Source organism: Phaseolus vulgaris, chromosome 6 (assembly GCF_051622355.1).
Source record: "Phaseolus vulgaris cultivar YP4 chromosome 6, ASM5162235v1, whole genome shotgun sequence".
NCBI lineage: Eukaryota > Viridiplantae > Streptophyta > Magnoliopsida > Fabales > Fabaceae > Phaseolus > Phaseolus vulgaris.
Window position 1 is genome coordinate 7603527 of NC_143503.1, and position 27460 is coordinate 7630986.

The window sequence follows — 27460 nt, forward strand, 5'->3', positions numbered from 1 at the left end:
TTTGCACTCCGACGCTCAAGTCAGTACTGGGGCTATGAAACACCAAAACACTTAGCCGTAAAAGCTCTAAGAAATTTGTGTGTGTATTCGCATAAATGTTGTGTACCTTATTAGGTTTGATACTACCCTTTATATACTCTAGGGTTTCCGCTGTTTTCGCTACCCGCATTTAGGGTTTCTGAGGGCATGCCTTAGCGCCGCTATCACCCACTCTTAGGGCAATCTAGCGCGTAAGGCTCCCGTGCTGGAGTGCAACCTCTGACGGGATGACCACCTGGGTACCAACTTGTGCACCTAATCTCTGGGGCCATCCGTCTTGGGAGTGCCCTAGCTATTCACGTGCCATGCATGCAGCTTGCCCCTAGAACATAACCCTAATGGGCCTTAGCTCTTCCTGGGGCTCATTACTTGTGCTATGCCTAAACGCGTCATTCACACCACACGCATGGACCCCTCGTGAACTAGGTTTCTCCCTACTGATAACTGGTGTGTTTTTTGGGACCCACCTCTCGTGGCCCAGCTTTGCTGTTTGAGTCACCGATGTCCGATGTCACATCGCCCTCACTGTATTGCCGAGGACACATCTGCACATCCTGGTGAATGACGTTTGACCACTCTTTGGCACCTTGGCTTATGTGCCTTGCGAGGCACTGGCCCATGTCGCTCGTGGGACCCAGCTTACGTGGCCCACCATTACTAGCGGTCAACGACGTCCGAGGACTGGTCGGTACACAAGCCCCCCAGTCTCAAGATGTTAACTTGTTCAGCGAAGAGACTAAGTCCTCGCCCTGGCGACCTACGTGGCTCTGTGTGACGGGACGTGAACAGTGCACCGAAGTGACACTTCTCTGTGCCTGTTTTAATCTACGCACACGTGTCTCGATCAACGGTCAGGACTTAACGCCGCTTGTGCTTCTTTGTTTACGTTAAGCATTCAAAAACGTGCGCTTCGATCACTGTTCCATCACTTTCAGCAACTCCTTTGCACGTTTCATCTTCTTCTTCGAACGTTCTCACTTTCTTTCTGCAAAAACCAAAACTTTCACTCTCTTTATGCATTATCACCCTTGTCTTTCGATTCCGCTGCTTGATAACTGCCTAGGACTGTTTAAATTTCTGTATTTTAGGTTTTCTCTGGTTTTTCTTTGTTCCTCTGTTTTTTGGGTTACTTCAAGTCTTCTGTCTTTCTGGTTCTACTGAGTTACACCATCGCCTTCTTCTAAACCTTCATTTTCTTCCTTTCTGTTCTTGTCGGTTGACTCGAGGGCCTTCGTACTTCTCACGATACTCCCATGTCCGATTCTCTGTGCCTTTGTTCGTGCCTTTCTTTCGATAAAACACCTGAAATCATAGAGACAAAGGGCGCCCTAGAGGTCGTTTGCACTCCGACGCTCAAGTCAATCTTAGGACTAGGAAACACCAAAACTCTTAAGTGTAAAAGCTCTGTGTGAACTGTGTGTGTGAAGCGGCGCAAATGAATAGCGTACCTTACTAGATTTATCCTTACCGTTTTTATAGTCCAGGGTTTCCGCTGTTTCCAATACCCAAAATAGGCTTTCTGAGGGTGGGCCCTAGCGCCACTATTACCCATTCTTAGGATAATCTAGCGCGTAGGGCTCACTAACTGGAGTGCGACCTCTTACGGGATGACCACCTGGATGCCACCTCGTGCACCTAATCTTTAGGGTCACCCGTCCTGGGAGTCCTCTAGCTGCTCACGTGCCATGCGTGCAGCTTCACCCCTGGAACGTGACCCTTACAGGTCGCATCTCTTCCAGCGGCTCTTTACCTGTGTTACGCCTGAACACGCCATTCCCACTGCACGCATGGGCTCTCATAGCCTAGGCTTCTCCCTCACTGATAACTGGTGTGTGGTCTGGGGTCCACCTTTTATGGCCCAGCTCTACTGTTTGAGTCACTGATGTCCGATCTCTCATCGCCCTCACTATACTGCCGAGGAATCATCAGTACATCCTAGTGATCGATGCTTGACCATTCCTCGGCACCCTGGGTTCACGTGCCTAACGAGACACTGGTCCACGCCGCTCGTGGAACCCAACTTACGTGGCCCCATCATTACTAGTGGTCAACGACGCCCGAGGACTGGTCGGTACACTTTCTTTTCTTGCTTTTTTAACTTTCTTTGAGATGGCTTGAATGAAAACCACATCCAATCCTCCTCCCAGCGTAGATTACAAAGACCTCTACCCTTGGGCTTTCGCTGAACTCCTCGCCGAGACCTCCACCCTTACCTCCAGCGAGGACGTGAGGAAGCACCGGGACGAAGAGCCCGACTGTAAAGGACGAGTGTTTGGAAGGGAGAGTGACGCGTACGTCTCGGTTCGTCCCTGTGTGAAGGGCGAACCCGTTTGCGCTGATGACCGTGCCAACGAAGGATAACCCTTCTTCTTCCTCTACTCTACCATTTTTAAACGGATCAAGCTTCGTCTCCCACTCACTGGCTTCGAGAGGGCCTTGCTGATGGAGATTAGCATGGCCCCCGCCCAACTGCATCCCAACAGTTGGGCCTTCATGAGGGCATTCACCATATTGTGCAACTACTTCGGAAACCCTCCCTCCGTCGACGTCTTCCATCATTTCTTCGAGGCCAAGAGCCTCAGGAAGAAACTGTGGGTGAGCTTCAGCGATGTGGCAGGAAGAGTCCTCCTCACGCTCTTCCAGCAATTCTATAAGGGCTTCAAAGGGAAGTTCTTTAGGGTGTGTTGCACCGAACACGACCCCACCCTACTAGATGGGTTTCCCCTTTACTGGGTGGGGAAGTTGAAACTTAAGAAGCCCAAGACCCTTGAGGAACTGGCCCTTCCTGATCGTGAAGTGTGCCAGGTTCTTGCCAGTCTAGGGGTGATGTTCAACACTGCCCAATTGATCAAGCACGAGTTCATCTCGTCGGGCCTCATGGGCTATATTGGTTTCTCTCTACTTCCTTTTTCACTTTGACTGTGTTTGTTTGTTATCATTTTGTTATGCTTGTATATTCTGCTTCTTCATGCTTATGTATTTACTGACCCCTTGTATTTTGATGACTACTTCCTTCTCATGTCTTCTTATCTTGGTGTAGGCATGGTACTGAACGAAGAGAAGAGGGCAAGGCTAGCTGATGCGCTTGCCTGCCGTCAAGGGGTGCTCGGTGGTGTGGGTGCCTCAGCTCCTTCTACCCCCATCGACATTGCCCAAGTCATGCCTACTCCAGCGTCTTCTGCTTCCATTGCTGCCATTTCTCTTGCCACTGCCCGAGCCTCGCCCATGCCGACCCCTCTTGAGAGGAACAAGAGTGTGGTGGCGATTGAATCTGATGAGGACGAGAACACCGGGGAAGGGCCCGTCTTCAAAAGGCGAAGGGCGCTCGCGGCGACGACCTCCCACTCTACCACCATTGGTTGATGTGATTCCAACAGCAAAGAAGAGAATGATTCTTGACATTCTTAGGAATCAACTTGAGTTGGACAATTGTTAGGCACTTTTTCTTAGAATTGGATCAATGTTCTAAGTCAAGAACTCACTAAAACTAGCACCAAATCCAAACTCATATGGAAGTTCCTCATATTGTCAAATTGAACCAACAAAAAGAGGTAAAAATCAAAAGCACCGAATAGAATTGAACAAGAACTAAAATGAACCGAACAAAATGAATTAAAAGGCAAGTGAACTGAAAAGGAGTGCTGGAAACAGAAATGCACCGAACCAAAAAACAGAGAAGAAGAAGAACAGCTGCTGGAAACATAAATCAACCGAACCAAAACTCAAGAACACAAGCTAAACTTGAACAATTGAAAGAGAAGGAAGGAAGGAGAAAATAATGCTCATGAAGATGGATGTAAGGTTGGATGATCACGCCACTAGAAGGATGGTTGCTCCTAGATGAGTGTGTTGCCGCCACTTGAGGACACCATGGATCCTTTAAGATAAGACTAGAGAAGAAGGCTCAAAAGCTCTCCAATGCTCACTCAAAAATTGAGTATAGTTTCTTTAATCTAAATTCAAATCTTCAATGTACAAGGGCAGCACCTATATTTATAGCTTAAAGGTGCTGAAATGCAAGCTAAATAAATTCAAAAACTCCCCCCAAATTCAAATGAAAGTGGCGCCTAAACAAGTCATGAGGAAGGTGTGATCCCTTCTCTCACTTTGGCACCTCCTTATTTACTCCTACACCTATCCACTAACGCACCCCCCCTAATACTCCTAACTAAGGACCTAAAGATGCTTTAACAAAAGAGGTTTCTTATGTTTTCCTCTAAGCACCTTCAAACAATATTCTTTATTTAAAACTTGGCCTTGCCCCTCATAGGATGGACTTGGGCTTGGGCTTGGGCTTTGGGCTTGGGCCTCTCTTTATTTTATGTCTTCTTTTAATTTTGAGAAGACTAGAAGGAAGAACTTCAAGTGTGATGGTGAATGGCCTCTTCTTTCATCAATAAAAACCTCCTTTTCTTGATTCTCATCATTGGTCGTCCTGCATCATTCAGGGACCATCCTCCGAGCACTTCCTCCCCTTGTGGACTCCTCGCACTCGAAGGCGGTGGTGAGAGAACCCCTGGAAATGAGCAAACTCCACCTACCCCCGAGCTACCCGTTGTCCTTCAGCATGCCCTAAAAAGCTTCCAAGAAAAAGGGGCAGCGGAGGACTTGGACGTGGAGATGAATAGGGAGCACATGGGTCGCGATCTAGGCGAACTCCCTGTCCACTCCAATGCCCTCGTAAGCAAGGCTGAGGCGAGGACTAAGGAGCAACTGGCTCTAGTGGAGGCAAAGGCAAAGGAAGATCTGGCCCTAGCGGAGGAGAAAAAGAAGGATGAGCTGGCCCAACAAGCACGGGCCTTCGCTGCTCGTGAGACTGCTTTGATGCAAGAACTAAGCTGTCTCCACCACTCTGAGAAGGACGCCAAGAAGCGGTTTTTCGACAAGGGTCAAGAGTACACCGAGCTTGAGTCGAAAGTCTTGCCTCTGCGCACCAGGGTGGTGGAGCTTGAAGAGAAGGCTGAGCAAACCAAGGCTAAGATGGCCAAACTTGAAGAGAGGGCTACCAATCAAGAGGTGCAACTTGGCCGGGTGGAGGGTGAACTCACCTAACAAGCTGAAGCCTTCAAGAAAACTGAGGTAGAACTCATCGAAGACGATGTCGACGCCTACGTGACAGGGTTCGAGGATGCCCTTGCTCAGGTTGCCTGCGTGCATCCTGAGATGGACACCTTACCCTTCATGACGTCGAACCGAGTCGTAGATGGGCAGGTTGTTCCTAGAGCCCCTCCCTCTTAACTTATATTTGGCCCCCTTATGAACAATTTCTTTAAATTTATGAATCGTTGTTGCCTTTAACTGCTTTGAACTGTTTTCTTGATCTTGTTGAATGCTACCTCTTTATCTCGCTGTTCCGTCCGGTTGATCGGGACGTCTTCGTGCGCGACCTCAACCGTCAGCTAGGGACTCCTTCCCCCCTGATTGCCTGTGAATTCCTACAAAAAAGAGGACAAAGAGGCACCCTAGCGGCCGTTTGCACTCCGACGCTCAAGTCAGCCAGCAAGAAACACCAAAACTGTTCACCTCCGTCTCTGAGCACCGCGTGTGGCACTCTGAAGGTGGTAAGAAATAACTGTGTATTGTGTCTATGTTCTCTCTCTCAGGCAAAAATATTCCCCAGTCCCTTGTTCGTAACCTTGAAGCACGAGCAAGCAACTAGAAAGTTCTGGTAAATTTGCCAAAAGTTCGAACCCTCTTTCCAACATTCTCCGCGCAATTTAAACTACCCAAGCATTAAAGCGCCTTAAAGCGCCTTTAATTACAAATGTAACGCACTCAATCAGCGTACTTAATTAGAAAACGTAGCGCATTTAAGACGTTGAAACGCTTGGGAGCCATTATAGTACCTGAATGCTCGAAAGGGAAACTACATTGAATGACCTTAATTACCTGGCACCTGACTAAAGGGTGTTTTCATTCTGACATGGCTGTTGTACACGTGGAGAGCCTCACGGCGCCGTGACCCCATCTGGGGGCGTTTCTGCCCATCTGGGGACGTTTCTACGCGTGAGTCCTCCTGCTCGGGAGTGCTACTGTGCTAGGGGTGACTTTTTGGGTGCCAACTCATGCCCCCAATCATCTAGTCACTTACTCTGAGAGCGTATCTGCCTTCCTCTCGTACCCTGCGCCCGGTTACCCTGGGCGTGACCTTCCTCTCGGGTCGTATCTGTCCCAAAGGCGTCTCTGGGGCGGCAGGGGTACTTCACGAGTCAGGCTGCCCTACACTGATGCTATCACTATGGCCTTGAAGCCACCTTTTCCTTCTCCTTATCACTGCCCCCGGGTTATCGGGACCTGAGGCCTTCCCACGGCGTCGCTCCCTCCATGGTCTTTCCTACCCATGGGTATCGGGGAACCACACGGTGATCGCCTTGCTTTAGTACTGTTTGATCTGGCGACGCCCTGGTTGGGCGACGCCATCACCTAGGCGACGCCTTGTCCTGGCGACGCTTCCTCTTTGCGATGCTGGCACTTGGCGTCTCTCCACCTAGGCGACACGTTGACACCTAGGCTTAACTGACCCCGCCGTTGCTTAAAGTCAGGAGAGGATTTAACTGTGAACTGCGCTACTCAGCCTTGGCGTTCTCACTCGAGGGGGAGGTGTTCTCTACAAACCTACCTTTCCCGCTCTCGAGACCTCGAACCCAAGGGAACAGCTTATAACTGACCTCTTCTCCGCTCAAAGGCCAAAGAGGATTTCACCGGCGAACCATACTTGTTCATTCTTGGTGTTCTCACTCGAGGGGGAGGTGTTCTCTGCGAACCTACCCTTCCCACTCTCGAGACTTCTAACCCAAACGAATGGTTTGTAACTGACCTCATCTTCGCTCAAAGGAGAAGGAGAATTTCAGTGGTGAACCATTTCGTTCAACCTTGGTGTTCTCACTCGAGGGGCAGGTGTTCTCTACAAACCTACCTTTCCCACTCTCGAGACCTCTAATGCAAGAGAACGGTTCATAGCTATATTGTACAAAACATTTGAGAATATACTTCAATCGAAATTTATTGGGTGACCTCCTTAAAAAACCCTTGTAAGGGAAAAAGAGTGTCCCCTAAAAACTATGTACAATGCTAAAGTTCAACTGAAGTAAAACTTGAGGTTGGTCGCGTTCCATGTACGAGGAATTGCGCCTCCCTCCAACGTCTCAAGCCTATATGCCCCATTCCCAAGGGCCTCTATCACTCTGAAAGGACCAGTCCACTTGGGGGACAACTTGTTCTCTAGCTGGTACGGGTGGGCCTTCCGCATCACCAGGTCGGCGACCTGCAACTGGCAAGGCTTCAGCTTTGACCTGTGCTTGTACTCCACCCTTCTCTTTAAAGCTTCAACTTTAATTCTTGTTTCCTCCCTGACTTCATCCAGTAGGTCCAGGTTCACCTTCCTCTCTTCGTTGGACTCTTCAGCCACAAAGTTCTGGAAGCATGGTGAGCTCTCCTGGATCTCCACGGGAATCATCGCGTCCGACCCATACACCAAGCTGAAGGGTGTTTCTCTGGTGGTGGACTGGGGAGTGCTGTGATAAGCCCACACGATTCTAGGGACCTCCTCTGCCCAAGTCCCTTTGGCCTTCTTGAGCCTTCTCTTCAGACCTCTGAGCAAGACTCGGTTGGCAGACTCGACCTGCCCATTCGTCAGGGGGTGCTCGACTGATGTGAACACCTGCTTTATTCCAACTTCTGTGCATAGATTGCCTAGTTGTTGGCTTCTAAACTGTGTCCCATTATCAGACACCAAACGCTTTGGTACCCCGAAGCGGCACACTATGTTCTTCCATACGAAGTGCTGGATCTTGTGGGTCGTGATTTGCGCCATTGGCTCAGCCTCTATCCACTTCATGAAGTACTTTATGGCGACCACGAGGTACTTCATCTGTCGTATCGCCAAGGGAAAGGGTACCAGGATATCGATTTCCCATGTATGGAAAGGCCAAGGGCTGTAAATCGACCTGAGCTCTTCTGGCGGCGCCTTGTGCTAGTCAGCGTGTTGCTGACACTACTTGCACTGCTGTGTGTAACTTGTGCAGTTTTCCCTTACGGTTGGCCAATAGTATCCCGCACGAATGGCCTTCGATGCTAGAGATCGACCCCCGATATCACTCCCACATATCCCTTCGTGGAGCTCTGCCATTATACGTGCGCATTGGTCGCCGCTTACACATACCAAGATTAGGTGGGTGAACCCGTGTCTGAACAGCTCTCCGTCAATGAGAGCGTACTTGGCAGAATTTTTCTTTATTTTCCTGGCCTCTGTGGGTTCCAACGGGAGTATCCCATCAGCCAGGTAGCGCTTGTAGGGCGTCATCCAGGTTTCTCCTCCTTCGACCAGGCAGACCTGCAATGATTCTTCCCCCATGACTGTATATGTGCTTACCCTGGGAGTTTTCAGTGTCTCCTGGGTCAGAGACCGATGACTCCTCGCCCCTCCTCTCGATGTGCTGATCTGATGGACCCTCACCAGATTATCTGCTGTGAAGGTTCGAGGTGTCTTCAAGATTTCTTGTATGACGGTCCTCTGTCTGCCCCCCTTGCCAGAACTGGTGAGCTTAGCTAGCAAGTCAGCTCGGGCATTCTGCTCTCTAGGAATGTGCACCAGCTCGAACATCGAGAACAAGCCCTTCAGAACTTGGACGTACCCTAGGTATGCGGCCATCTGCGGGTCTTTGGCCTGGTATTCTCCTGTCACCTGACCCGTGACAAGTAGGAAGTCACTCTTTGCCAACAAATTTTGCGCATCCATCTCCTTGGCTAATAGCATGCCAGCAATCAGGGCTTCATACTTCACTTGATTGTTGTTGTCTTTGAAGGCGAACCGTAAGGCCTGCTCGATCAATAGCTCGTTCGGTCCCTCCAAGATGACACCCGCTTCGCTGCCTTGCTGGTTAGAGGACCCATCTACAGAGAGCACCCATTGGAAGTTGGCTTCCTCTTGGTGTGCATCTGCCGAAGAGAGCTCTACCACAAAATCTGCGCAGACTTGGCCTTTGATAGGGCCTCGGGGCTCGTATTGGACATCGAACTCTGATAGTTCCACTGCCCATCATACCATCCTTCCCGCCACGTCTGGCTTTTGTAGGACCTTGTGGATAGACAGGTCTATCATCACCACCACGGTAAAACTCTAGAAATAGTGGCGAAGTCTCCTTGCCGGGAACACCACTGCTAGGGCTGCCTTTTCTAGGGCCTGGTCTCTTACCTCAGACCCTTGCAATACTTTGCTCACAAAGTATATAGACTTTTGCACGTGGTTCTGCTCCTGCACAAGGAATGAACTGATCACTCGTTCTGTCACTGCGAAGTACAGGCGGAGCGGCGTACCCAGTTGTGGCTTGCACAACACTGGGGATTGGCTAGGTACTCCTTCAGTTTCAGGAACGCCTCCTCACACTCCCTGGTCTAGAGGAACCTGTTGTTCCTCCTTAGACACTGGAAGTAAAGGTGACCCTTGTCTCCTCTAGCTAATACAAATCTAGACAGAGCGGCCATCCGCCCTGTCAACTATTGCACCTCCTTCACTGAGATCGGACTTCTCGTCGCGAGGATTGCAGCGCACTTCTCGGGGTTCACATCTATCCCACGCTCGGTGAGTAGGAAACCCAAGAACTTACCCGCTTCCACCCTGAACACGCACTTCTCGGGGTTCAGCTTCAATTTGTACTTAGTTATTGTCGTAAATAGCTTTTCTAGATCAGTTACATGCTGATCTTTCACCTGTGAGGTCACCACCATGTCATCCACATAGGCTTGCACATTTCGCCCTATCATGGGCGCGAGCACTCAGTCCATCAGCTTCTGGTAGGTGGCGCCTGCATTCTTCAGGCCAAAGGGCATCACTGTGTAACAGTAGCAAGACAGCTCTGTCATGAATGTTGTCTTGCATTCGTCCCTTGGATGCATCTTAATCTGGTTGTACCCAAAAAAAAGCATCCAGGAAGCTGAGCATCCTGCAGCCCAAGGCACTGTCCACCAAGGCGTCAATGCTTGGTAGAGGGTAAGAGTCCTTCGGGCAAGCTTTGTTGAGGTCCGTGAAGTCAACGCACATCCTCCACTTTCTGTTGGCCTTCTTCACTGATCCTGCCGGCAACTCGAACGTGGGTGAATCGCTTCGTAACACTCTCAGCCCTGTCTTCGCGACTGTGTCTCCTGAAGAATCACCCTCTGAACTTTCTCTTAGATGTCTTCAAAGTGTGACCTGCAAAATACACAGACGGCGCCTCTAGCGGCCGTTTGCACTCCGACGATCAAGTTAGTCCAACAGAACCACCAGAAACTGGGAACTAGTGATGTGTGTGTGAGAAAAAACTTGCACTCTGTTTTTCGTCTATCTTTTTTTCCTCCTCTCACTCTCACTCTGATTCTGCCTTTTATCTCCCTTTCCCTGCTTCTGGGCATAACAGAATTCTGTTATGCTTTTCTGGCATGTGTCAGAACCCTGTCATGCTTTTCAGAGAAAGCGTACCTTCAGAATCAGCAATGGGGAGCGTGAGAGTCTGCGCATGTCTGCGCTTGGCTGCGCCTGTCTGTACCTTTAGCGGTACGGAGTGCTCTTTTGTCTGGACCGCACCCCTCTCAGATGATGACACGTGGAGGCCTGCAACTCACATCTAACCACACACGTGTCACTTACTGGAAGGGCTCTAGCGCCTCTCTTTGTCTGCCTAAGTTACGCCCTTGCGGAGTAACTTAGGATGCTTCTCTTATCTGGGTAAATTGCATACTCTTAGGAGAGCGTCGGGTGTGGCTGGTCTAGGCGCACTCACCAAACGTTACTCTCTGCGTAGGCGACTTACCCTTCAGGATGACACGCACGTAATGGGTTGAGGGAATCACCAATCACCGACTGGCTTACTAGTTCCCTCAGGCCACTCTCGTGCATGATTCCTTGAGGCGTGCTCATGCGAGGTCCATGCGTAACGCTCTCGCTGGGAACCTTAGTCCCAGTTTAACTGCGTGTAACACGAGACCCCGATCACAATATACCCGATGACTGATCAGTGTTTATTCGCTACTCACGCTCTGCCTCCAGGCGCGAGTCTGGGAACTGGTCTGCTGGTGGTCACTTAGCTACTGACCACCGATCACCATTCTGGGTGGTCTATCCCCCGACCTCTCTGCCGCCTGATCTGTCGGTGGTAACTTGGTTACTGACCACCGATCACCTCTCTTGGCGATCGTCCCCCTACCTCTCTGCCACCTGGTCCACATGTCACCCTGCGAGTGGTCCACGTGGTTCTCTGATGCTGACGTCATCGACTACCGATGACCGATCGGATCACAAGCCCCCCAGTCTCGAGTCGAGAACTCGTTCTCAGCGAAGAGACTAAGTGGTCGTGCCTTCAGTCCACGTGGCAAGTGGGGCCGCCTCACGTGCCACCTCACGTGCTGCTTCTTTAACGTTTGGACTCCCTCTCTTAATCTCGCGACACGTGGCGCCATCGACGGCCAGCGTTGTGCGTCGCTAGCGCTTCTTTCATTCAAATTGGCGCGCCCTTCCACTGTTCCTTCATCTTCTTCATTCGACTTCCAGACTCTCTGCGAACTTCTCTTCTGCGCACCCATCTTTCTTCAAATTCTCCGCTTCCCAATCTCTTGCGATCATTCAAAGGTATGGTTTTTCTTTTCCCTGGCCCCCTTTTGGTCATCTTTACCGATTGCATTTATCATTCTAGTTATCATGCATCCATCTTCCCTGTTTTTCTTCTTCTCAACCCGCGCTAGGGTTTTTCTCGTGTTTCCACCTTGACTTCTACCTCCCCTTCTTTCTCCTTTACCTGGGCATTTCTTTCTCATTCCCTCTCTCTGTTTTTCACCGAACCATCCATCACTCTCTCCCTTTCTATTTCTGACCCTTCGTTTTCCTCCATTGCAGCTATCTCTCGATGGCTCGCTTGAAGCAGACCGCTCGTGTCATTGCCTCTTCTTCTGGTGCACAGCCTTCCGCGAGTGCACCAGCTTCGCCACCGCCTGTTGTCACCTCATTCCATGACAACGCCAAGGTCTATGACTGGGCCCCTCTGGCGTTGCTATCTGAAACGTCCATCTTGCTACCTGAGGACCATCTTAACTCACTTCTGAGCCACGACCCAGACGAACCCTCGTGTTCCATAGACAGGGAAAACGACTTCCACATCCGAGTCCGCATCCCTCCCCGAGGGATGCCCATTTGCGCTGACGACAGGGCCACCAATGGGGTGCCCTTCGTTTTTGTTTACTCCGCGATCTTCAAAAGGTTGAAGCTGCGACTCCCCTTCACCTTCTTCGAGAAAGAGCTTATGATGGAGTTGAACGTCGCGCCCTGCCAACTCCACCCCAACGCCTGGGCCTTCATCCGGGCGTTTCAGATCCTGTGCAACCACTTTGGGCACAACGCCTCGGTGGAGGTGTTCCTTTACTTCTTTGAGGCGAAGAAGCCAGGGGATAGGTTTTGGGTCAGCCTGAACGGGGTTGCTGGACGGGTGCTTCTGGGCCTGTACCAGCAGTCCTTCAAAGACTGGAAGGGCAGGTTTTACATGATATCCGCCACCCCACAAAGCCCTCATCTGCTCGAGGGGTACCCCCTCTACTGGGTCCCCCAGGTTCAATTTAAAAAACCCAAGGACCTCGAGACCATGGCCCCCTACGAGCGCGAGCTGTGTGGGCTGCTCCTGGGGGCTAAGTATGACTCCGCTCGCCTCATCAAGGATGAGTTTGATGTGGTTTCCCTAAAGAAATATATAGGTAGTTCTTTCTCTGCCGCCCCTTAGGACACTTATACCTCCTTATGCATGCTCTTATACGCTTCACCTTGCTTGCGTCTCTTAGCTGTCTAATTTTCCCCTTTCTTGCCTATGCAGATTCAATGTCAGGGAAAGATAGGAGGTTGGCGGTGTTAGAGCTTGCTAAACGCCGAGCGGCCAAAGGGACTGGCTCTTCCTCTTCCACCACTGAGCCAATTGAAGCCCCTCCACTCTCGGTCGCGCCAGCCGAAGGCCCCGAGCAAGGGAAGAAAAGGAAAAGACTGGTGAAGGCTTCTTCGCTTGTACCTGCTGCTGCTGCTGCCTCAGTGGAAGAGGAAAGCTCTGGCTCCCCCCTCATTCACCGCCAGAGGAAGAAACCAGTGGTTGAGGGGGTCTCGTCTCTCCAGCCTGGAGAGATCGAGGTGGTAGAGGTAGAGGAAGGTTCACCACCTCCCCCTCCCTCAACTCGACCTGCCCCAGAGCCCGCATGCCCACCTTCTCCTTGCCAACAATCGCCCCCAATCTCTCAACCGCCAACTTCCCCCCCAGCAGGCCAATCACCTGGTCCATCCGCTCACCCTGCTGGGGGTGTTTTTGCTCAAAACGAGTGTGCCCCGCCTCCACTAACAATCTCCACCGCAAATGCTGAACATGGTGGGTCTGGCTCGCGCCCAAGCAACACTGGAGCCAACCATGAGAACTTCAGCAGAGTTATCTCCATGGTGCGACAGCACATCAGCAACGGGGAGCTCGTCGACTGGAGCGGGGAGGAGATAGATGCACACCTTGCCAAGCAGGTGGTGCTCTCGCTGGAGTTCTCCACCCAGCATCGCAAGCAGAAGGCCCTAGAAAAAAGGGTGAAGGAACTTGAGCACGACAAGGAGTCGCTGCAAAGTGACCTTGAAGCCGCTCAGGGGTCCGTTGAGCTGATGCGAGGCATGGTGGAGAAGGCCAGGAGGGAGTATTTGATGCAGGTCCAGGAGACCATCAAGATGGAGATCTTGATGGGGCAGACTGTTGGTCCTCTGGACTGCAAGGTGGCAGAGCTACAGGCTGAGAATTCTTCCTTGCGCGAACGGAGTCAGATGGTGGAGGAGTTACAGGCTGAGAACGCCTCCCTACGCCAACAGGATTCTCAGCGGGTGGAGATGCTCAAGTCTGCCAAGGAGGCAACTGCTGCTGCTGAAAGGAAGCTTGAGGAGACAGTGGGCAAGCTGTCTGAAGCTGCCTCCTCCCTTGCTGCCCTCACCACGCAGAGGGATGCTGCAGAGGCTTCGAGGCGAAGTCTGGAGGCGGAGAAAGAGGACTTGATGAACGTGGGCGCTGATTCCCTCATTGCTGGATTCGAGCTGGCGCTCGAGCAAGTCCGCTGCGTCCTCCCAAAACTGGACCTTTCACAATTCAGCATTCATCACTCGGTGGTAGATGGAAAACTTAGGCCTCCTACTCCCTGAATCTCTTCCTTTTTGTAAATTTGACTTCTTCTGTACAAAGCTTCATTCTGTAACCTTACGTTTCTGCACCATTCAACTCATTGTAACTGACAATTGTATGAACATCTCTGGTGATATACCTTGATTTTAACTGCTCAATTTCTCTTTGTATTTTCTTTGAACTTCACTTATCTTTATGTGCGCGACTAATTGTTAGCTAGTTTAGGTTCAGCGCGATCTTGGGCTTTACCTTTCCTTTCGCACACGACTAAGTGTTAACCAGCTTAGGCTTAGCGCGATCTTGAGCTTCGTCTTTTACTTTGCGCACGACTAAGTGTTAACCAGCTTAGGCTTAGCGCGATCTGCTTCTCTTACTCTTTGCGCGCGACTAAGTGTTAACCAACTTAGGCTTAGCGCGATCTGCTTCTCTTACTCTTTGCGCGCGACTAAGCGTTGACCAGCTTAGGCTTAGCGCGATCTGCTTGATCACGACTGGCTATTCCCTCAGCTTGGTGTTTAACAGTCCTCGTGCGCTGCTTTGCACTACTAGCCAATTACCGACAACTCATCAGTGATCGCTCTTTAGTCTTTACTTAGCTTTCTCTGTCGCTCTAGCGCTAAGTGCATAAAGGACTTTGACATCGATCGCTCAAAGTGATGCCTCTTCTTGGGGAAAGAAAGTGTTTCTCGCTAACCCCTTTTCCTTTCCCCAAGGTCATCACCCTTTGGCGGGTTGAGTCGCTCATTCCCTGTCTCACTCCTGGGTGAGAAAGGTTTCTGACTAAGAGTCTTAGTGGGCCAATATTGGTGTATGCCAAGTGGGTAAGGACGTTTTGTCAAAACCTTTCCTTTCCCTCCCTTGGTCTTACTAGCACCCCTGGCTTTTCAAACCTTTAACTGCTTGCGCTCACACCTGGGGTGAGGAAGACTTAGATCGGTGCCATTATTTGCGCCTAGGGCAAGTAGGGCCTAACCAATCACCTGCGCTTGCACCTGGGGCAAGGAGGATTTTAACTTTAATACTTGAGCACACTTGATATGCTGGAAATTTTTCTTTAATTGGGTGGCCTCGTTAAAAACCCTCTTTAGGGAAAAGAGTGCCCCCTTGTCTGTTCGACTGTTTCCACCACATACAAAGCATGTGTCTCATAGCGCGAGAACGCCATTACTGTACAACTTTAACTGAAATAAAATTTTAAATGGGTGGCGTTCCACGTTCTGGGGATTGCTCCTCCTTCCAAAGTCTCTAGGCGATAGACTCCGTTCTCTAATGTCTCCACCACTCTGTACGGGCCTGTCCACTTTGGGGATAACTTGTTCTGCATGTCATTCTGATGCGCCTTTCTCATCACCAGATCACCTCCCTGGAAGCGCCTGGGCCTCACTTTAGAGTTGTGCCTCCGCTCTACTCTCCTCTTCACAGCTTCAGCACTGACTCTGGCCTCTTCTCGCACTTCGTCTAGCAGATCCAGATTCACCTTACGCTCTTCATTGGACTCTTCAGCAACGAAGTTCAAGAATCTGGGGGAGCTCTCCTGTATCTCTACAGGAATCATGGCGTCTGTCCCATAGACAAGGCTGAAGGGTGTCTCATGGGTGCTGGACTGTGGGGTGGTGTGATAAGACCACACAATTCTGGGGACCTCCTCTGCCCAGCCTCCTTTGGCCTTGTCTAGTCTTCGCTTCAGCCCCCTGAGCAGCACTCGATTTGCTGACTCCACCTGCCCATTTGTTTGTGGGTGCTCCACTGAAGCGAAAACCTGTTGTATCTTTAGCTCTTCACACATCTTCCTCAACTGATGACTGGTGAACTGGGTGCCATTGTTGGAAACCAGCCTCTTGGGTATTCCGAAGCGGCAGACAATATTCTTCCAGACGAAGTGTTCGACTTTCTGTGCGGTGATGTGTGCAACTGGCTCTACCTCCACCCACTTAGTGAAATATTCGATGGCCACAATGAGGAACTTCATCTGCCTTGTCGCCAGGGGAAAAGGTCCTAGGATGTCAATCCCCCATGTATGGAATGGCCACGGGCTATGGATGGACCTCAACTCCTCAGGGGGTGCCTTGTGCCAATCTGCATGCAGCTGACATTGTTTGCATCACTGAGCAAACCTTATGCAATCTTCCTTCAGCTTTGGCCAGTAGTACCCCGCGCGGAGTACTCTACTTGCCAAAGCGCGACCACCCACATGGCTTCCGCACACCCCCTCGTGCAGCTCAGACATGAGTCTGGTGCATTGCTCGCCGTGTACACAGATCTGCACAGGGTGAGAAAATCCAAATCTAAATAGGCTTCCATCTATAAGAGTGAACTTACTTGAACCCCTCTTTATTCTTTTTGCCTCTGCCAGATCGAGCGGGAGTACACCATCTTCTAAGTATAGCCGGTATGGCATCATCCAGGTGTGGGGTTCCTTCTCCGCGTGGACCTCCATCGACTCACCGATCTTTGAGGGTCGCGATCTCACCCTCGGTGCTCTTAGCGTCTCTTGAGTCAATGACCGATGACCGATCGTTGGACGCTCCATTGACTTGTATACATGAAGCACCTGGTTGTCTGATACAAACGCGCGCGGCACCTTTAGGGTCTCCTGAATGACAGTCCTCTGCTTCCCCCCCTTGCCTGAGCTGGCCAGCTTGGCAAGCAGGTCTGCTCGGGCGTTTTGCTCTCTTGGCACATGCACTAACTCAAACTCGGCGAAGGACGTCTTCAGGAGCTGCACATATTCCAGGTAGGCTGCCATCTGGGGGTCCTTTGCTTGGAACTCCCCGGTAACCTGCCCGGTGACCAGTAACGAATCGCTCTTGGCCAGCAGATTTCTTGCTCCCATTTCCCTTGCTAGCAACATTCCTGCGATCAGGGCCTCATACTCCGCCTGATTGTTGCTAGCTTTGAAGGCGAAACGGAGGGACTGCTCGATCAGTACCTCGTTTGGTCCTTCCAGGATGACTCCAGCGCTGCTTCCCTGCTGATTAGAGGAGCCATCCACCGATAACACCCATCGGAAATCTAGCCCTTCTGCAGGTGTCGCGATGGATGATAGTTCAACTACAAAGTCCGCGAACACCTGCCCCTTGATCGGTCCTCGGGGTTCGTACTGAATGTCAAATTCTGACAATTCTACTGCCCATTTGACCATCCTTCCTGCCACATCAGGTTTCTTCAATACATTCTGGATAGGCAGATCAGTCATCACCACCACTGTGAAGCTGTGGAAATAATGCCTGAGTCTTCTGGCTGAGAATACCACCGCCAGAGCAGCCTTCTCGAGGGCCTGGTACCTTGTTTCAGGGCCTTGCAGCACCTTACTTACGAAGTAAACAGGCCTCTGGGCCTGGTCCTGCTCTTGCACCAGGACTGAACTGACTGCCCTCTCCGTAACAGCAAAGTATAGACGAAGAGGGATGCCTACCTGGGGCTTTCGCAAGACTGGTGGGCTTGCCAGATACCCCTTCAACTTAATGAAGGCCTCCTCGCACTCCTGCGTCCAGAGAAATCTGTTGTTGCGCTTGAGACACTGGAAGTATGGGTGACCTTTCTCCCCTCCAGCGGACATAAACCGGGACAAGGCTGCCAAGCGACCGGTGAGCTGCTGCACTTCCTTTACCGTCGTCGGGCTCCTCATTGCCACAATTGCTGCGCACTTCTCCGGGTTAGCTTCGATTCCCCGCTCTGTTAAGAGGAAACCCAAGAACTTCCCAGCCTCCACACCGAATATGCATTTCTCAGGGTTGAGCTTCAGCCTGTACTTGGCAATGGTGGTGAATAGCTCTTCCAGATCAGCTGCATGATGCTTCTTCTCTTGGGATGTAACCACCATGTCATCTACATAGGCGTGTACGTTCCTTCCCAGCATGGGCGAGAGCACCCTATCCATGAGCCTCTGGTAGGTAGCCCCCGCATTCTTCAACCCAAATGGCATGACCTTGTAGCAATAGCAAGACCGTTCCGTCATAAACGCGGTCTTGCATTCGTCCATTGGGTGCATCCTGATCTGGTTATACCCTGAGAAAGCGTCCAAGAAGCTGAGTAGCTTTCCCCCGGAGGCGCTATCAACTAGAGCATCTATACTGGGTAGGGGGTAAGAATCCTTGGGGCACGCCTTGTTGAGGTCAGTGAAGTCCACGCACATCCTCCACTTGCCGCTGGCCTTCTGCACCAGTACCACATTCGCTAGCCACTCGGGGTACTGGATTTCTCTGATATGCCCTGCGACAAGGAGCTTCTGCGCTTCGTCGTGGATCACCTTCCTCTTCTCCTCGTTGAATTTCCTTCTTCTCTGTCGCACCGGTCGAACCATGGGGTCCATCGATAGACGATGGCAGAGGAAATCGGGGTCGATTCCTGGCATGTCGGATGCTGACCATGCAAAGGCATTCATGTGCCTCTCAATCACACCCATGATCAGCATTCGCTCTTCTTCAGCGAGGGATCCCCCTAACTTGAACTTTCTTCCCCCGACGTCCACTTCGACCCATCCCTCAGCTGGGTGGGGCCTTCTCTCGCTGGCGATGACCGCCCTCGCGATCCCTGACTCGCGAGGGGTGATCGCGCCTTCCTCTTCTTCTTCGACTTGGGCTACCTGGGAGCCCCCCACCGCAGCATCCTCCATCCTCTGAGCGCCCTGTGTCTCCCTGACCACCGATCGCTCTTCGCGCACGCCTGGTGGTGGTTTCGTGGTGACATGACATACACTTCTTTTCTGCTTCAAGCTGTTCTCATAACAGCGTCTTGCCTCAGCCTGATCCGACTTGATGGTTATCACGGTTCCCTCCATCGACGGTAGTTTCAACTTCATGTGCCTCGTTGATGGTATTGCGCCCAGTCTATTGAGCGTTGGCCTCCCCAACAGGACATTGTACGCAGAAGGGGCGTTCACCACCAGGTACTTTATCTTTTCAGTGCGGGCTGTCGTTCCGTCAGTGAACGTTGTCCTCAGCTCGATGTATCCCCGCACTTCTACCTGATCCCCTGCAAAACCGTAGAGACAACCAGTATACGGTCTTAACTGATCAGGGGACAACTGCAGCTTGTTGAATGTTGGCCAGAACATGACGTCCGCCGAGCTTCCTTGATCTACGAGTACCCTATGCACCCGTCTTCCTGCTGTGATGAGAGAAATGACCACAGGGTCGTTGTCGTGCGGGACAACGTCCCGTAGGTCAACTTTCCTGAAGATAATGTCCACCTCAGGGTAATGACTCTCATTCACTGCATCTACCGCCATCACAGATCGAGTGTATCTCCTTCTTTGTGAAGCTGTGCATCCCCCACCAGAGAAGCCTCCAGCGATCGTCTGCACCTCCCCATGCACAGGGACTTCATGCTGCTGCTCTCCAGTTTGGGATCCTGACGCGCGATCACCCTGCGGCTCACGCAGGTAATCTGCTAGAAAACCAGACTTCACCAACTCTGCCAGTTGGTGTCCCAGCGCCAAACAGGAATGAAGTGTATGGCCAAAGGCCTGATGAAACTCACACCATTCATTCTTCTTCCTTCCGAGTACCTTATCTGTCTTCTCTGGTACTCGTAGTCTTGCTGCTACGGCAGGAAGGGCGATGAGATCCGCCAATCCCACCATGAAGTTGTATCTCGGGGGCGCGTTATTCTCCCTTGCACGCCCCTTACTCTGGTCTTTGCCTGGTGCATAGGGACGAGGTTTTTCCCGCACCTTCTTCCCCTCTTTGGCCTCATGCACCCTTGCTTGCTGTGGTTTTCCTTGCCCTCCACGCGGTCTGGGTGGTGCAGCACTTCCCCTCTTCTCAGAAACCTCTGTTTCTGCCACTATGTGCGCCATCGCACGTCGTCGGATCTCTGCAAAGGTGCTGGGATGGCTCCTGATGAGAGACTCGCTGAAAGGGCCAGGCAGCACTCCCTTCTTAAACGCGTGCACAAGCATATCTTCATCTTTGCTGGGTAGTCTAACCACTTGTGCCCCAAAGCGGTTGAGGTAGTCCTTCAGCGACTCCCCCTGGTATTGGCGCACGTCGAACAGGTCGTAGGACACCACTGCAGGTGCCTTGTTGACGATGTATTGTTCAGTGAAGAGCTTCGAGAACTGAGAGAAAGATGTGATATGCCCTTCTGGTAAACTCACGAACCACTCCATGGCGATTCCGCTCAATGTGCTCATGAACATCTTGCAGTATACAGCGTCTGAGCCCCCAGACAACATCATCTGGGTGTGGAATGCCGTCAGATGCGCCTCCGGGTCTTCTACCCCCTTGAACGACGCTTTTACCCCCACCAGGTTGGGAGGCACCATGGTTCCCATGATCTCAGGGGAGAATGGCATGGGAAATGCCCTTGGAGGTGAGGGCTGCCTAGACACCCTTTCGTCAACAACGTGCTCCCTCTGCGCCTGCAGCGTTCTTCTCAACTCTTCGTTGACACGATTCAGTTCGTCGTTCCTGCTTTGCGACGCAGCCAACTCCGTCTGCATCCTTTCTTGTTCGACTTTCGACGCTGCAGCGTTATCCTGCAGCGTGCGCACCATTTCCAGGACCTGCGCCATTGTCACAGCTCCTTCATCAGCGGATGGCGCAGGTGATGGTTGTCTGTTTCTAGGCATCTTCTCTATCAAAGAAACTGATAAAACTCTGCTGAGCTTTAAAACTGTGGTATATATGGGACAACGATTCACTCGTGCCCCACGGTGGGCGCCAAATGATCCTGCCGGCAACTCGAACGTGGGTGAATCGCTTCGTAACACTCTCAGCCCTGTCTTCGCGACTGTGTCTCCTGAAGAATCACCCTCTGAACTTTCTCTCAGATGTCTTCAAAGTGTGACCTGCAAAATACACAGACGGTGCCTCTAGCGGCCGTTTGCACTCCGACGATCAAGTTAGTCCAACAGAACCACCAGAAACTGGGAACTAGTGATGTGTGTGTGAGAAAAAACTTGCACTCTGTTTTTCGTCTATCTTTTTTTCCTCCTCTCACTCTCACTCTGATTCTGCCTTTTATCTCCTTTTCCCTGCTTCTGGGCATAACAGAATTCTGTTATGCTTTTCTGGCATGTGTCAGAACCCTGTCATGCTTTTCAGAGAAAGCGTACCTTCAGAATCAGCAATGGGGAGCGTGAGAGTCTGCGCATGTCTGCGCTTGGCTGCGCCTGTCTGTACCTTTAGCGGTACGGAGTGCTCTTTTGTCTGGACCGCACCCCTCTCAGATGATGACACGTGGAGGCCTGCAACTCACATCTAACCACACACGTGTCACTTACTGGAAGGGCTCTAGCGCCTCTCTTTGTCTGCCTAAGTTACGCCCTTGCGGAGTAACTTAGGATGCTTCTCTTATCTGGGTAAATTGCATACTCTTAGGAGAGCGTCGGGTGTGGCTGGTCTAGGCGCACTCACCAAACGTTACTCTCTGCGTAGGCGACTTACCCTTCAGGATGACACGCACGTAATGGGTTGAGGGAATCACCAATCACCGACTGGCTTACTAGTTCCCTCAGGCCACTCTCGTGCATGATTCCTTGAGGCGTGCTCATGCGAGGTCCATGCGTAACGCTCTCGCTGGGAACCTTAGTCCCAGTTTAACTGCGTGTAACACGAGACCCCGATGACAATATACCCGATGACTGATCAGTGTTTATTCGCTACTCACGCTCTGCCTCCAGGCGCGAGTCTGGGAACTGGTCTGCTGGTGGTCACTTGGCTACTGACCACCGATCACCATTCTGGGTGGTCTATCCCCCGACCTCTCTGCCGCCTGATCTGTCGGTGGTAACTTGGTTACTGACCACCGATCACCTCTCTTGGCGATCGTCCCCCTACCTCTCTGCCACCTGGTCCACATGTCACCCTGCGAGTGGTCCACGTGGTTCTCTGATGCTGACGTCATCGACTACCGATGACCGATCGGATCATTCACCAAGACCATGTTTGCTAGCCACTTAGTGTATTGGATCTCCCTTATGTGTCTGGCGCTCAGCAACTTCTTCGTCTCTTCCTTTATGACTTGTCGCCTCTCCTCGTCGAACTTTCTTCTTCTCTGGTGGACAGGCCTGACCTGGGGGTTCATGGTGAGGCGATGGCATAGAAAGTTTGGGTCTATGTTAGGCATGTCCGAGGCGGACCATGTGAAGGCATCCAGATGTCGTGCTACGACCTCAGCAATCTGGTCTTGTGCCGTTTGGCCCAGAGACTTGCCAAGCTTGAAAGTTCTGCCACCGATCTCCCTCTCCAAGACGTCGCCAGCTGGTTCGGGTCGCCTCTCCCGGGCGATCTCTGCACGGGCGACCCCTTCTTCACTTGGTGCTCGAGTGGTAACTATGAACACTCTTCTCTTTGTCTTGAGGCTATTCTCGTAGCATCTTTTAGCCTCTTTCTAGTCTGACTTGATGGTGATCACCGTTCCTACCAAGTCAGGCAGCTTCATCTTCATGTGTCGCATTGACGCTACCGCCCTCAACCTATTCAGTGCAAGCCTACCCAACAGTATGTTATAAGCTGAGGGAGTGTTAACCACCAGGTACCTGATGTTCTCTGTACGGGACGCGACACCATCTGTGAAGGTGGTTCTTAGCACTAGGTGCCCCCGCACCTCTACCTGGTCTCCCGTAAAACCGTACAAACAACCAGTATAAGGCTTCAGTTGATCAGGAGACAACTGCAACTTGTTGAAGGTCGACCAGAACATCGTTGGCCGAGCTTCCCTGGTCCACTAATACACGATGTACCTTTCTCCCTATGGTCACTACTGAGATCACCACTGGGTCATTGTCATGGGGGACGACATCTCGGAGGTCGGCCTTGGTCAAGACAAGGTTGATGTCAAGGGCCTGATCTGCCTCTTGCGCCTCTACTGACATCACCGCTCGTGCATACTTTTTCTGCTGAGAAGCGGTGCATCCTCCACCCGAGAAACCCCCCGAGATGGTATGAACCTCGCCATGCACGGGCATCTCGTGCCCCTGATCTTCTCCTGGCGATGTCGAGTTCTGCACTCCACCAAGTAATCCTTCAGGAACCCGTTCTTCACCAGCTCGTCTAATTGGTGTCCCAGCGCCAAACAGTTACGTATGGGGTGGCCAAACGCTTGGTGGAACTTGCACCAGACGTTATTGTTAGGCCCCAACTTCTTGTCAGTCTTTGCGGGTATCTTCAATCTCTCCGCTATGTTGGGGACGGCGATCAGGTCCTTCAATTCTACTACGAATTTGTGCCTTGGTGGCATATTCTCCCTTGTGCGCCCCCTAATCTAGGGCTTCCTGGGCTCGTAAGGCTGCTGCTTCGCGGAGGCCCTCTTCTCCGTCGTTGCCTCATGCACCCTCATGAGTTGAAGTCAACCTGGTGCTCGCGGGCGCGAGGGAACAATGCATGTGCGCTTCTCGTTGACTTCTTCCTCCGCGACAATATGAGCCACCGCTCGACACCTAATATCGCCGAAAGTCTTGGGGTAGTTCCTGATGAGGGATTCATTGAAGGGTCCCAGCACGATCCCCTTCCTGAACGCGTGTACGATCATGGTCTCGTCCTTGGTGTTCAGCTTCACCATCTGTGCCCCAAAACGATTGAGGAACTCTTTCAGGGACTCTCCCTAATACTGTCTTACGTTGAAAAGATCGTAAGAAATTGGTGGGGGAGCCCGATTGCTATATACTGTTCTCTGAACAGCTTGGAAAGTTGCGCGAACGATGAAACGTGCCGATCAAGGAGGCTAAGGAACCAATCCAGCACCGTGCCCGCCAGCGTGCTCATGAAGAGCTTGCAACGCATCGCGTCAGAGCCCCCAACCAACATCATCTGTGTTTGGAAGGTCGTTAGGTGAGCCTCTGGGTCTTCTACACCTGTGAAGGTGGCTTTGGGCCCCACGAACGTGGCTGGTATCACGGCGTCCATGATCGCTTGTGAGAATGGCATTGGGAAATCCCTAGGTGGTGTGGTAGGTTCTTGCTCTTCTACCTCACGTTCCCCTGCCTGATTCTGCAAATCCCTGCGTAATTCCTCATTGGTTATGCGCAATTCTTCGTTTCTTGCTTGTGACGCAGCCAGATCAATCTGGATCCGCTCTTGATGCCGCCACCACTTCTTGGAGGGCCTGCATCATTTCCATGATCTGTTGCAGGGTGAGGCTCTCACCTCCATTTGGTGCAACGGATTCTTGCCTCGAGTTTCTCATCTTGATGGATCTTTTTTTTTTTGTTCTTGTGAATGGGAGAATGTTTTAAATCGTGCCCCACGGTGGGCGCCAAATGTTCCTGCCGGTTGACTCGATTGCCTTCGTACGTCTACGACGATCACACGCCCAAATCTCTCTACCTTCGTTCGTGCTTTCCTCCGATCAAACACCTGAAATTGCAAAGACAAAGGGGCGTCCTAGAGGCCGTTTGCACTCGGACGCTCAAGTCAGTACTGAGGCTAGGAAACATCAAAACACTTAGCCGTAAAAGCTCTGTGAAATTTGTGTGTGTATTTGCGTAAATGTTGCGTACCTTATTAGGTTTGATACTACCCTTTTATATACTCTAGGGTTTCCGCTATTTCTGCTACCCGCATTTAGGGTTTCTGAGGGCATGCCTTAGCGCCGCTATCACCCACTCGTAGGGCAATCTAGCACGTAAGGCTCCCTTGCTGGAGTGCAACCTCTAACGAGATGACCACCTGGGTACCAACTTGTGCACCTAATCTGTCCTAGGAGTGCCCTAGTTGTTCACGTGCCATGCATGCAGCTTGCCCCTGGAACGTAACCCTAATGGGCCTTAGCTCTTCCTGGGGCTCATTACTTGTGATACGCCTGAACGCGTCATTCATACCACACGCATGGACCCCTCGTGATCTAGGCTTCTCCCTACTGATAACTGGTGTGTTGTCTGGGACCCACCTCTCGTGGCTCAGCTCTGTTGTTTGACTCACCGATGTCCGATGTCACATCGCCCTCACTGTATTGTCGAGGACACATCGACACATCATGTGGTATCATGAGTCTTAGGTTTGTTCTTGTTTAATTTTGATTGTGTTGCACTTTTAATTCAAGAGCTCTATCTTCTTGTTGTTTCTTTTCTGTTTTTAGGATTATAATTGAGTATTCTTGCTGTTTTCTTAATTGTGCCTACCATGTGTTTGTGTTTTTTCTTTTTTGAATCCATATAAGTTTTGTCATAGTCATGTTTTTCCAAGAATGTCATCACTTCTTGTAGTACTTTTATTGCATTTTTTGTTTCTTGCTTTGGTGTAATACAGTTTTCTGCATTTGTATCTTGATCCTTTGTGCATTTTCTGTTTTAGAATTGAGTTCATACTTGTATTTTAGACCTATACAAGTTCCTATACATCATTTTCCATTATGTCTTTGCTAGTTCTTAATTCTGTTTTTCATTCCTGTTAGGATTCCTCTGTTTTCTGAAAACGTGCTTACTGTTTTTCCTTATTGCAATTGATTTACTCATTGGAAAATTCTTAAATTCTGGATTTGTGTTCTTCAAAGTGTTATAAAAGCATAGAAAAAAGAAGTACTCAAAAATTCAAAGTACACAAAAAATGATAAATAAAATACAAAAAGTGTACAATTCTGCCGGAAAAAAATACGGTAATCTGGGAGCGATTTTGAAAAATTTATCTCAATTAATTGGCTTACTGTTTTTAAGTAATTCCAGTGCCATTATTGAGTTAACATCTTGAAGTTTCTATGGTTTAAATTTCATAATCCAGTTCGCTCTATATCATTCCAGTTAAATCAGTGAACATCAAGCACAGTTTGCATAAAAAATATTTTCCAGTAGCTTGTTTTTGTTTTCTTCATCTACTCTAGTGCTTTTCTTTAGGTATTCTTTTGTGTGCCTACTTCTTCATTGAGTTCCTTATTTTCTTGCTTGTCTTTTATTCATTAATCTTTGAGTTTGTCATACATCTAGTTTTCCTTTTGTTATAGCCTTTCATTGCTTATACCTTTTCTTGTTTGTCTTTATTGCTTCCTTGGTTTTGTTGTGGTTGGCTTTGAGATTGATGTGCCTTGCTTTGACATCTTTCATTTGAGGATTCCAAGACCTCAAGATCAGATTGGTGCAGGGACATTATTTCTTTGAGAGTGACTTCTTGTCAAGCCAAATTCACTTCGGCAGTTTGCTACCAAATTACTTTTTGCTAACTTTGTTTGCTGTTTTGTTGTTTGCTGTTTTCTTTTATACATGGCTTCATATTACAGCAGTGGTTCTTCCAAACAGCATTCTTCTAGCAAAGCTGCTGCTCTTGATGAATTAAAAAAGGCAAAACGAACCATTAATCTCAATGATGAAGCTATAAGAAAGTTGGAGGAAAGATTACAAAGACTTGAAATGAAGCAAGCTAGGTCCTCTCATTCTATTATTGGAGAGCATCATCCTCATAGACCTTCATCAAGAGGCTCTTCCAATGATCATGGACGTGAAGAAGATCATAGAAGAAGGAGACCTCAACCCAACTTTCATGGATTTAGACCATCTCATGCTCATGAAGATAAACGTGAAGATGGCTACTACCGAAATGCAAAGGCTAGGCTACCTTCGGTCCAACTTCCTTGTTTCAATGGCTCTAGTGATCCTAATGTATATTTAGATTGGGAGGCTAAGTGTGAACAAATATTTGAGACCCATAAGATCCTTGATGAGCACAAATATAAGCTAGCCACCTTAGAATTTAGTGATTATGCCAAAGAATGGTGGCGTACAATTGTAATAGACATTATGTATCGCAAGAAACCTCCCGTGGTTTCTTGGAATACTTTGAAAGAGTATATGCGCGCGAGGTTTGTTCCTCATTCTAGGAAGGAACACTTGTTGAAGTTCCAAAGGCTTCCTCAAGGACATAGGATGGTAGATGAATACTTTAAAGATTTTGAAACCACTTTGACTAAAATGAATATGCATGCTAATGAAAAGTCAAAGATAAAATGGTTTGTCCGTGGTTTAAGAAGAGATATTAGAGAATTTATAGAATTAAATGAGTACTCTTCTTTGAAGCAAGTGCTTCGCATAGCCATCAAGATGGAATTATATCTTTTGAAAACCACGTCTGCAAAACAAGTTTCTACTACAAATTCTTCTACTCCTAAGTCACCTACCAAAACTTCCAATATAAAATGTTTTAAATGTTTAGGTTTTGGGCACATAGCTCTTCATTGTCCACAAAAAACCTTAATGACAAACAACGTAAAACAAGACCTACCTCACTCACCTCCCTCACGTAAAAATGAAAAAGACAAAGAAAGCCAAGTTGACATGAGTCTTATCCTTTCACCTCCAAGGTGTTTTCCTTCCTTAACTTTTTCATTACCCAAGGTTTCTATTT

At 50.1% G+C, this 27460-nt stretch overlaps 1 protein-coding gene across 1 annotated transcript; it reads right to left on the minus strand.

Moving 5' to 3' along the window:
- Positions 1-8032: 8032 nt before the first annotated feature.
- Positions 8033-8794, minus strand: LOC150026298 (uncharacterized). Its single transcript, XM_090303807.1, has one exon. It carries the CDS (start codon positions 8792-8794, stop codon positions 8033-8035), a length of 762 nt encoding a protein of 253 aa, XP_090159933.1.
- Positions 8795-27460: the final 18666 nt, after the last annotated feature.

Excerpts from the sequence above, each read along its gene's own strand:
- LOC150026298 (XM_090303807.1), bottom strand. The coding sequence starts at position 8,794 with ATGCTATTAGCCAAGGAGATGGATGCGCAAAATTTGTTGGCAAAGAGT.